Source organism: Perissodus microlepis, chromosome 1 (genome assembly GCF_051167445.1).
Source record: "Perissodus microlepis isolate ML-2025 ecotype Zambia chromosome 1, ASM5116744v1, whole genome shotgun sequence".
Lineage (NCBI taxonomy): Eukaryota > Metazoa > Chordata > Actinopteri > Cichliformes > Cichlidae > Perissodus > Perissodus microlepis.
In genome coordinates this window covers 22674216-22686838 of record NC_140461.1, presented here as the reverse complement: position 1 = coordinate 22686838, position 12623 = coordinate 22674216, and the positions used below count along the sequence as shown (strand labels likewise).

The following is a 12623-nucleotide window of genomic DNA, read 5'->3' as shown; positions in this document are numbered from 1 at the left end:
AACGAACCTCTGAGATTTATTTCAGCATAGTGCAACATTAAATTATAGTTCACTTGTTTTTTAATTTGAACTCTGTCCAGTTAAACAGGAAAAGTAAATAAAATCTTAAATGATCCACAAAGGTTACTGGGAATCCATATTTGTATCTAATCCAGGAGACTTTTATCAGCCTTCTTCTGGTGCTGTTTGCAGAAGTCCATCCCCACCTCATTATTTGGGTCAATACTACAAGATAAGATAATAATCAGATAATATCTATAAATCATCTGCATCTTTTTGCACATGAAGCTTTGTGCTTTCGTGACTCTGCAGCAGCTCTTCTCTAACCATTTCAGTGTGTGTTACACTGTATATGAACATGAATCAGCTTCTTCCTCCTTGTCTGCTGCTACTGCTCACTTGGCTCCTGGTCCGGTTTGGCCTCCTGCCTCTTCTTCTGTCCCTGCTGCTGCTGCGTTTGGTCCTGGGTGTGATTGATTTCAGTTGCCAGAAGAGACGAAGTGAACCATCCACACATGAGAGCCTGCGACGGATGGCGTCAATGCCATGAGAAGGCAGCAGCTGTGCTGTGCTCTCAAGCTGTAGTGTGAACAACCAGCTCTAATGAATCGCTGTCACGTGCGCTGCTTGGTTCCAGGAGAACAGGCCCGAGCTCTTGTTACAGACCTCCTTCCTCTCAGACATATACAGTCTGGATGGGGTGCAAAGACTACTTAATACTGACAAGAGCAGCAAACTTGCAGGAGTTACCTGAGAGGGATACTTGTCAGATAGGCAGACTGTTGTCTTAAACGAACTTGGATGTATAACATTTAGTGAGTAAGCATTTATTTCTGGATTTATTTCTGGATTTCATCATTCATGGCGATTCGTACCTCAATGCTACCTGTGCACAGTCTTAATGTTGATGTTAATGCCAGAGGAGGTTTGGAGCGCTGCAGTTTCTGAGTCTGCAGAGTGTTGGTGGCTTAAGTGCTTTTTACTACAAGCCCCAATAGAACCTTTTAATGTTTACTTTTAAAATTGAAAAGATTAAGAAGTGTGGCCCAATACCTTTGTCTGTATAGTGTATTATTAGCCTTGATATTTGTGAATGTTAACAATTTATCTTTGCATTGAAAAAACCTTAGGAAAAAAACTAACAAAGTATCATATTAAATACTTGTTTTTATGGATTTGTACTTTATCTTTCCTTTTTTGTGGAAGGAGCCAACAGAAAATATATCTGGATATCAATGAGTGTCAGCTCCTCCGCCCTCTGGAGCAATCAGCCCACAGAGATGACTCATATTGAATATATTTTGAATATAAAGGAAAACGATGGACACAAAAGAACTGCTGACCTTCACGCAGTCATGTCATTCGTTCCTTTGTTCCCCTCTGTTATCCTATGCATTTCGCTCTACCCCTGATGGCCGTGTCTGTCTTTGTGTGATTGTGTGACGTCAGTTATGAAATTAATTTCAACCTGCCACATAGTATGTCTATATGTTTGTGGCATAGAGCCATAGTTGGTTATATTAGAGAAGTCAAAATAGCTGCTGTGAAAAAGGCTTATGAATCACATTCACACGAAGGCAGTGTTTATTCAGACAACAAATTTGCAGTTTCTGTGCTACTTGATTTTTCTATATGCATGTAATGATTAATACAGTTTTCAATGGAATTCTGAACTTACTCATGATTGTCCTTGTTGTGATTTTATTTTTATGTTCTACTTTCACATCCATTTGGGTATTTCCATAATGCTCCGACCACGTTTCCTTACCTTTTAGTTTTGGTGACGATCTTGTGTCTGGAAGTTTGTGAAAGCAAATATTTGACCATTTCCTCTATGCCATAACAAGTAGTGCTACATGTTTCAAAAATTAATTAAACATCCTGGAGTGAAAGAAAAGAGAGAAACAACAACAACTATGCAATAAAAAAAACATAAATATTGCCAGGGTCCATAAAGATCACCAGGAATATATTTGTTTTGTTGAGCTGGGAAATCACAGCTGCTTCCTCCACTGATAGTTCAGTTCTCCACACTGACTCATGCTGGTTGATTAGTGTCTCTTCTTTTTAGCTGATAGAAAGGCCAGTGCTTTTCTATTTACAGTTTTTTTTGCTTATGCAATGGACATTTTTCCATCTAGTGAACAAGTAAGAAGATGAGGTTTAATTTCCAAATTAAAAATACCTCAAATACTTAGTTTTATCAACTAAAAATGCTTAATGAGACCAGTGTAACTGCATTAGTTCAGTTGAGTTTGAAAACCTGGGGGCCCATCCGAAGCAACGGACAGGGGCTCTTTTCCACAGTGTGTTTTTTGTCCTGTCTTCCTCCCCTCACCCTCCACTGGAGACTGTAGATGGCCGTCCTTATGTTAGCCTGGTTCTGCCGGAGGTTTCTTATTGTTAAAAGGGAGTTTTTCCTTCCCACTGTCACCAAAGTGCCTGCTCATAGGGGGGTTATGATTATTGTGGTTTTCTCTCTAGCTATCATTGTAGAATCTTTACTTCACAGCGCCTCAAGGCAACTGTTGTTGGGATTTGGTGCTATATAAATAAAATTTAATTAAATTGATTTTAATTGCACAAGAGATGTGAAGAGGAGAGTGCAGGCAGGGTGTAGAAAAGGGGTGAGGGGTGAGTGTGAGAGAAGGACAGCAGAAAAAGTGAAAGTTTATAAGATCGGACCTGCTGTGATGTATGGTTTGGTTTGGAGATGGTGGCACTGACAATAAAACAGCAGGGCAAGCTGGAGGTGGCAGAGTTAAAAAGATGGGAGTGACCATAATGGAAAGGATAAGAAATGACAGAGGATGTTTAAGATGGAGCTACCAGGAAAGGAGGATTGTTCATGGATGTAGTGAAGAAGGACACACAGAGGACTGGAGGATGTTTGATAGGGTGAGATGGAGGCGGACCCCTGAAGAGAGCAACGGAAAGAAGATGATGTTATTTTTGCTTCATTATTTTTGTACTATTTTGCATGCAGGGTTAGCAGAACACAAGCAGCTAAAACCTGCTGAGACTGCACCTCTTCTGGCAGCAGGAACCTTCAGTTCATCTTCCCGAGTTTTCCTTATTCCCTGTGTCTTTGCTCTTAGAAAGTATCCGCATAGCAGAAATCATTTGCAGATGAGATGAACAGATTTCTACGTGGAGCTTACACATTCTCTTTGTGCCTTCCAGCTCCAAAGACATGCATGTTAGGTTAACTGATGACTAAATTGGCCCAAAGTTTAAATGGGAGTGTGAATGGCTGTCTTTCTCTCTCTGCTAGGCCTGCAATAGACTAGCAACTGGCTCCAGCACCCTCAGCAACACTTTCAAATTTGCCTTGTGAATTCACTGAAGGGTCCATGTTACCATTTCTGATCACACGACCCACCTTTTTCATGCTGCGCTGCTGCCATACTACTCTTTTCTTTACAGATTTACCTTTTTGACATCTACCTTGTACCACAAGAGTGACAGAGATGTGTCTTTCTTTCTAAAAATGAATGTAACGTGTAACAGATAGTGGAAAAACACGTTTAAAAGTCATAAACTTAAGCACGGTTTATTGAGCCTCCTGTCCAACTATTATGTTCTACATCACAACATTTTACATTCCACATCAATGTAACACAGTAAATTAGATAAACAGACTAGAGAACATAAAATAACACAACACTATCTACAGGCAATCATAAATAAGCACTGACTAAAACAGTATCAACATTTTAAGTTTGGTCTCGGTCCTAGAAAGAAAGGAGAGATCAGTGCAGAGCTCAGAAAAGAGGAGCTGATCTGTGACAGTTAATCTGTCCCACATCTGCCCCGCTTTTCAGAGACGCTGCGCTGATATGGCCCTGGTACACAGTCAAAATGGAAGTACCAATCATTCCTGGTATCTGATTTTTTTTTTTAGGAAAATCACTTATAAAAATTGAGAAAAATATCAAAAAAAGAAAACCATTATAAAAAAATACTCTATTGACCAATACACAATGAAAACGGGTAGAAAGTTGAAGGTTTACCTCACCAAAGGTTTGTAACTAAAATCAGACTATAGTCAGTGACATTCAGTGGAGAGTGTGCAATATCAATACCAAGTCTCATTACATTTTTTTCCTGATTTACTATACATGTTTGTATGTGCGTGAGAAGTGAATCTAGCTAGCTAATGTTAGTTAAAACACAATCAAGGGACAAACTATACATTATATTAAGTCTTTTATGTACACCCCGACTGCTGTGCTAAATGTTCTGCCTCCAAACAAAAGCATAATCAATGTAGTTTAAATAAACTGTTACGTGAAACTATTCAGGAACGCTTATTTAAATCCCACTATTTAGCATTTTAGTGTGTACAGCAGTGTACAAGTAACCAACAAAACCACACTATATTGTAGTTGTAAGGACACGTAAGAACATTTCTAATGTTTTTAAATATTTTTATTCTATTGCCTGTCACAATTTGAGAATACATCACATTGATGACAACTTTTAGCTTACAACTACATTATAGCCTGTTAACTACTGCTTATGAATGTTTAATAGAGAGCCATCTCCCAAAGTTTTGCCAATTGCCTTCTTTGACTCCTTCATGGTAATCAGTATGTTACATCAAAAAAACAAACAAAAAACCTCCCAAAATTTGTAAAGATCTCATAGGATCATCCAACTACATGCAACTCTTCTCAAAATCCTGCTGAATGTCATATTTCATTAGACATTCGTCTACACAGCCTTATTGTTGTAAGTTTAATAACATTCTGGAGGAAAATGACAACTATTTTGCACCAATAAAGGTTTTTTTTTTAAAGACCTTGCATAGATAATTGATGTGCATTCCATATTTGCAGCGCGTTTTACTTGAGACTTTGACCTTCAACTCAGCTGTCTTCATAAAGAGAAATGTATTACAGGGGATTCACCCTCCAAATTTTACCTGTATTTGTCATGTGTCGTCATTTCTTGTGATATTTAAAGCATTATTTAAGTACCATACAATCAGATGAGAGTCGACGACCCCTTTCACTGACTTACAAAAACCTGCTAATCAAAGCAACAGCTGAGCAAGTTGATGTGAGGGAAACGTGCAGAGACATTCAAATCATCAACACTAGCACGCAACTTTCAACTAATAAAAGGTACTGCTTTTTAACCAGTGATTCATTTCAATGGATTTAATCTACAGTAATCTTTTTACGAGTCTTTTCCCACTTAAAGGATCGATTACCAAAAGCTCAGAAGCCGGATTTTAGATTTTATCCTCCCAAAAACAGCACTGATGGACCTCTGAACATCCCATTTACGATTTGTTAGTAACTTGGGGAACATCAGAGTACGCCAGGAGACGGTGGATAAAGTAATAAAAAAGAAACAGATGGAAATACAAACAGCTGTGGAGCAGCTAACCAGGCAAACAGAAACTCAAAGTGACCTCATTTCAGATGACACGGTCACAAGAACCAGACAGCACACATCTATCGTGCCCACACACGCCAATCAGCGGCATGCTCATAAGACTCCCTCTCGATAAAACGGTTCGCTTCTGAAGAACAGTTTGGCATCGCATGGTTAATCTACACCGATAGGAATCACTACCTTTACGTTACTACCTTCCTGTCTCAATAATGCCAGGTGTTGATCCTGAGACTGGACAATAGTATGGCTTAGTCAGCAAAAGCCTGGTTTCCATAATTCTGTACACATATTATTAGAACTACCCTGCAAACAAAAAACCTCTAGGAATAAATCTTTGAAGTTAAATCTGTCCTGTAGACATTTTGCCAAAAAAGGTGAGTTGATTTTTTAATGAAACAATACATTTTATTTTTAAGAGAAAACCAAGATTTGTGGACTTGTTTGACTGAGATGCTGAATGAAGATTTCCCTATGATGACTATCAACACAGTAGCTAAACATGCAGCCACTTCATAACTATAAAATGTGGAACATGAATAAGTGTAACTGTGGCAGCCTACACATTAAAATATACAGTAGACAATTAAGACTGTTTTGTGATTTGCCTGCTTAACAATTCACATCAGAACAAACTTGATTGTTTGGCAGTATTTGGTAATAAAGTGTTTCTCATTTTTATGATATGCATTTTGTATATTATATATGAGTACATTTGTGCCCAACCCACCTAAAAAAGAAAAAAGAAAAAGAAAAAACTTATTTGCGCAAAGATGAATGGAAAATAAATTGGTAATGACATGCAGGCAAGACCAAGTTTGAAATTATTGCTGTAAATTATTGAAATATGGGCTTTACTAACATTTTATTAACATTTTACGAGCATCAAAAAATGTTTTTTTTTAAAGTAGCTGTCGATAGATCTTACCCAAGCACCTGTATCGTCTTTTGTCCTTTAACATGAATGTGATATGTGAATAAAAAAACGTCAGGTTAAGCGAATGTTTGATTTACGACTCCCTTGCTAGATGTTAAGTTACAAAATGTAATAAAAAAAACTGATGAAAGATCACAAATAGATATATGTCACTGCAGCACATTTACAGCATAACACACCAAACACTGTAGAGGTTATATACAGTATGTGTACTAACATTTCATTCATTGAACAAGTGATCAAAACTCACATGCTGCATTAATGTGACTGAAGTTTTGGTCACACGGGCTTAGAGGCTGGTTGGCAACCTCTTGGGGTCCTCTGGTTGCTAGGGGGAAAACGTGTATTCCTTGACTAGTTGGTGATTGCTTGCAAGCAGGGGGAAATGAGCTCCGAAGAGGGCGCTGCACCAAAAATCGCAGACACTCGCCAATTACTCGCTGAGCGATAGTGAGACTTGAGGGAGTGCAAGTTTGGAGAACTTTCACCTTCAAAGTAAAAGTTGTGTCTTACTATTGCTGTCAACATGATTTAAAAGGCGCAAATGGATCAGCTTCTGGTTTGTGTCACAGTTTTTGAAATTTCACTCAGTGAACAGTTGGCGAGTATTTGGAGGTAAGTTGGTATTATCCATGCAAACTGTAAGTAACCACAGCAATAAGCTAGCAACCAAACCTCTTTGTTAATCATTTCACGTAGTCGCTGGCAGCAACTACTTGCCAGCCGGTTGGGGAGCACACTTATTTTCCCTGGCAACCAGAGGTTTCCAGGGATTTGCTAACAAGCCTCTAAGCCTTTGTGACTGAGGCTGTAGCAGTCGATTTCACAGATAGCCAGCAATTTCCAGCAAACACTCTCCAATCGGCTGGATAATACACATTTTTCCCTAATGATCGGTGGTTGCCAGGGGTCACAGCTTGGTTTCTAGGCTTACATGACCAGGGCCTTACAGAGACTGTAGGCATCTGACTAGCTGAATTTTACAAATGCCTAATTTTATCTTATTCTGATGGTCACTGGATAACTGACTTCTTATCAAGTTCTGTCACTGGCAGAGTAAAAATGTGACACAGTACATTCCTCATTTATGTCAAAACAAAATAACTGACTTTCATCTCATGTCATACTGACTCCAGAGTTTCGAGGGTTTATTTTTTTTTGATAAATGTGCGAGTCTTTGTGGTGTCAGCTATTTAGTTCACGAGTTGCTGAGACCCCATTACATCACTTACTGGAGCTTTTTATAGCGTGGCATGATGTTAAAGTCTTGCAGGGTAAGCCTAGAGAGAACGCTCAAACATAATCCAGCACTTTTGCTACTTTTTGTAGGGTAGCCATAATACCAATCTAACAACTTATCACTTTTTAACTAATTTAGACTGTCGTCAGCACCTCTAAAGCTACGGTCTCTGAGAAAACAGGTGAAAGCATGAATTAATTCCTGACACAATAGTTTAATTTCCAGAAATTTAAGCGGCTAAAGAAAGAAGAGAAACGAAAAAACAGTACATAAGATAAATGTGTTTGCCCTGAGGCACTTGGTAGTGGCTCTGATAAATCACTGAAAAACACTACCTTTTCAGTCAAAGCAGTTGTATAGTTTGTCTCAGAAGTTGCATTCAAATTGTCAATTCAAAAATAATGCACATGGTGTGACACACACTGACAATCGTGATCTTCCTAGTGTTCGTCTAGAGTTGTAGTGTCTAGCACAATACACGATGGTGAATATCAAAATGCTAAAGAAAAGGGCAGAAGCGCAATATACAGTATGTATGAGCTAAAACTAAACATGAGCGTGTTCTTTTTTTGTTCTTTTTTCAGGGGCAGGGAGATGAGAAAGGGATCGGAACAGATGGCCAGAAGGCTAAAGAAGGAGAGACACGGGAGCTGGGCATCAACATGGGAAAATCCTACTTGGGAAAGTTGTTCTGTTGCCGGCGCTTCGCCGACCTCATTTTCTCAAAGCGTGACTCCATTTCCTCTAGGACTTTGGGGGTGTACCTTACTACCAGCTTCACTGTGCCCTGAGCTGCTTTGAGGAGTTCCACAGCTTTCTCATGGTGCTCTCCTTCCACACTCTGAAGGCAAAAGAAACAGAAATTGAGTTTAAGATTTCACCAGGAACAGATAAAAGTCCATGATCTCTACAGATTAACCTACTGGGTCCAATTATTAAATACAAGAGCAACGAGGCATGTGGCCACAAGAGTTTTATATGTACTGGAGTGAATGTAGTTCCAACATAAGCTCTAGCAGCTGTTCACATAAAACAGCCTGCAATTTGGAAATTTTAATGAGGGAACAAGCTGAGCAATAAACAAAGTCAACTGGATGATTGCTATTGGCTGATCTTTGAGATTTACACTTCCAGACAATAGCATGGCACGTTTACATTCAGTGTTCCATCAGTACTCACTGTGTCCATCTTTAAGCCATAATAAACATGTTGAACACATTAACATTTCCAGAGCTTTACAAGAGGAACCTGACACCTTCATTATTTACATCAATGTACTATTACTACCATTATTATTATTATTATTATTATTATTATTATTATTATTATTATTTCGAAACGTACAAAATTGACAGCTTCCTGTCACTGACATAAGGAAATGCTTTTCCATTGCGCCAAGAAGACACCAAAGACTCCACAGGGTTTCTGAGGTTTTTTTCTGACAGCTGCTTCATGCCAGCTCACTGGTAATATGGATTACTGAAGAAGGTTTAGCTGGTAAATGGCCATCATTGTCAGACTCTGTGGCTAACAATGAACCAACATGATGATGATAGTCTGAAAATAAAAAAAGCACAGGTGAGCACAGGGGATTTTATTGATTTTTTTTTTTGGTTTTCTTTGGTTTTTTTGTTGATGCAAATTCCACTGATTGAATCCTCTCAGTCCCCCTATGATGGACAAACTGTTGCCAACAACTCCAAGCTACAAGCTGATATCTTCTTATAGCACTCCCCTGTTTATTAGGCTTTAATAAGCTTAATTTTAAGGCACTACTAGAAGAGTTTGACGAGCGGGAGAGTTGTTGACCTGCCTTACAAGTTCTCATTAATAAATTATGCTGTAACAAGTTAATAAACAACGATTTTACAAGTAGATGGGTCCCCAGATTTTTGCACGGTGATTGCAGTTCCTTTTTTTTAAATCCTGAAACAAAATCTAGCTGTGCATTAGTTTTTTTTGAAGAATGTATTATTTCTAATATCTGTCTGTTTAAAAAAAAAATCTGACAATAGAGAATTTGCTCAGGCTCAGTCTAAAATGTAAACCATGCTGTGAATTACACACGCACCACTCCATTCACTGAGAGAAGCTGGTCCCCTCTTTTCAGGCCTCCATGTCGGTCAGCGATGCCTCCTGGGATGATCCGTGAGATGTAAATTGGTGAGTTTTGCTCCTTTCCGCCCATTATATTGAAACCCAACCCTTCTTCTGTCTTGGGCAGTTCCACAACTCGTGGATGTGAGTGTCCCTCACTTGCTGCAAAAGCTGCCACTGTAGCCTACAAATAGGAAAGTGGTGTTTAGATATCTCGTCTGTATGTACTGCAATCAAAGCACAAAATTACCCATTTTAAGAAATTAAATGTCTGAAATTAAGATTACAAAAACACCAAATCTTGTGTTCAGACAGTAACTGACAACTGTCTACCTTTGCTGTGGCATTGGCCCTGACCTCGGGGCTGCTGTTGATGTCCACTGTTTCATACACATGCTCATAGACCTGAGGAGATATTAGTGGACAGTATTTCAACAGGCGAACACAAAGAATTCAAACCAAACCAAAGGGTTAACCTTCTATAACCCATAAAAGCTGTGGGCAGCCAGCATATTTCTACTACTGTCACAAACACTTTTGGACACAGTATACTTTAAAAATTTGAGTTAAGTCAATACTTAACAATAAATCAGGGGAAAAAAAGAAATGGCTGTGCAATTTAAGTATTTTGCAATATTTTACATTTTATTTCACACTATGGCTGACGTACATCTATAAACAGTGTCGGTTGTCAGTCCACTATTTACAGCATTCGATCACATCAATTTCGAGGAGGCTGCAAAACTTTGTAAAAGGGGACTTATATGATGTGAAAATGTTTATCAAAGGGAAATGTGATTTTTCAGACTCTCTAGCTTAACGTTATCTGGTATAACACTAGCTGTTGTTCTTATAGCCATCTGGCTATCAGCTGTCCCAAAGCGGCAGTACACAATTGTTATATTATCGGGAACGAATAAGTATGTTTATGCATGTTTTATTATGTTAGAGTCTCGATTTCAGTTGAGGGGATGAGGCGTGAGGTGAGGAAAACGAGAATGAGTTGGAGGTTAGGGAGCAGAGAGGAGGGGTGGATGTGCCAGATGAAGAAGAGGAGGACAAAGAAGTAATGATAAAGAGATGTTGAAAACATAAATGTACAAATCTTAAATGGTCATATATAGCTGGACATTAAATTTAAACTAACTTTTAACCAGACTTCCACTCTCTTTCTTAATTCTGGAGCATTCTATTGGGAATCCTATTGGGATGCAGAGGGTTAAGCTCCAAACTGTGAACTAATGTCTCTTAATTAAGTGTTTGATAAGTGAATGATACAAGACGAAAGAGACTCACTTCTCTGACAGCATTACAGAATTCACTCTGTAGGACCCTCTGCAGTGCCTGCAGCTTCTGGGGAGGCACTTCCCCTGTCCTCTGGAGTTTATCAAGCAATTCAATAGCACGGTTGATATCTGTCAACAAGAACATGTACATAACCATTACTGAGGCCTGCAAATGTAGATTTTAACATTGGCAGTGAGAGTTTCTCACATCAGTGTCAGAGCACATTTACTTGCACTACATTTGTTCTGATTATAGATATGCTCCGGACAAGCTTGACTCCCACGGTCACCAGAACATACTACAATTAGTACAAATCGCTATAATGCAATAATAAAGCAACTCTCAGAGTAACATGAAGTAAATTCAAGGCACCAGGCATCACGTTTTTGTTTTGTTTATTTTGTTTTTGTGAATGTACAGCTTACTTTAATAGCAATGAATTCATAAGCATTTGTAAGTTTATTAAATATTTCTAATCGTGAAGTTTTACGTGTGTACTTGTGTAACCCGTAAGTTTAAACTATCACACAAATCTGGGCTTCCTCTGCACATTTCAGCAACACACACCCAGAACTTATGTTATTTACAGACAGGTCGCAAAAATTAATATAATGATACAACCAGCGTAACTGTAAAATCTTCTTTCTTTTATGGTAAGATACAGTAAACAAACCAGCCAGATTGACTAATCACTGTCTGTTGTCATTAATATTAGCTAGGTGGCTAATGTACTAAGTACAAAAATGTAGCCGTAATAGCTGTGGCTGCTTTAGCTGGGTGACTATATATACATAATCATACAAGAATTAACCGCAAGATGTCTATTCTACCGTTATCCCACCATAAAACAGAGTACACAGACAAAAAATAAACCGCCTGCTTTAATGAGCTAATGCTAGCTAGGCTAGGTTTATGTCGCCCGCATATCACAACAAATATTTTTAAGCTAAAGCTAGCTAGCTAATTAACTTCACCTCTTTCCAATCGCACGGGCTCCCCAAGCGATGCCATTATTAAAATGGGAGGATGTTTGGCGTTAGGGAGATAGTTAGCTAAAAGGAAAAATACTGAAAACTAAATTTGGTAATCCTGGCTGGCGTTGTGTGCGCTTAACTGAGACGATAAATCAGATTAGCCAAGTTAGCCGGCTAGGCTAGCTGCCAGTGTCGTGATGCATTCAGGGAAACCTCGTAAAACTGTGAACTCGGAATGTTCAGTCACATTCTAAAGTCACTGTGTGTGTATTTGTTACCCTATCCTTTTACTAGACGACTACTCGTGTAAAACTATGATATATCATACATACATAAGACACATAGATTTAACAATATTCCACCTCGCTTTAGTGTACAAATGTCCTTTCTTTAATTCGTCCAAACGTACACCATAGATAGCAGCTTCAAATGTTGGATATTAGTAATGCCATATTTAGTTTTAAGCACAGAGGTTTGATTTTATTATGTTTACTGCTGATGCTGACAATGAGAGTAGGGATATTTTTGTGCCATGCATATAGCCCACTGAAGGTCTCGTTGGCTAGAATCCAAACCTAGATTCCATATTACCATTTAACAACCCGAGGGGCGGAGAACTCTCCATTTAACAGCTTCGCTCAGCCTCCACAGACATAGCTCAAAGGACGATTACATTAATATGTAC

The 12623-nt window shown here is 38.7% G+C and overlaps 1 protein-coding gene across 1 annotated transcript; it reads right to left on the bottom strand.

Moving 5' to 3' along the window:
• Nucleotides 1-3537: 3537 nt before the first annotated feature.
• Nucleotides 3538-12150, bottom strand: lin7c (lin-7 homolog C (C. elegans)). The gene is made up of 5 exons (XM_084935878.1): nt 11939-12150; nt 10974-11092; nt 10011-10082; nt 9652-9861; nt 3538-8421 (listed from the first exon to the last, which is right to left on the bottom strand). Exons 1-5 carry the CDS (start codon nt 11973-11975, stop codon nt 8254-8256), a joined length of 606 nt encoding a protein of 201 aa, XP_084792004.1. The 5' UTR covers nt 11976-12150; the 3' UTR covers nt 3538-8253.
• Nucleotides 12151-12623: the final 473 nt, after the last annotated feature.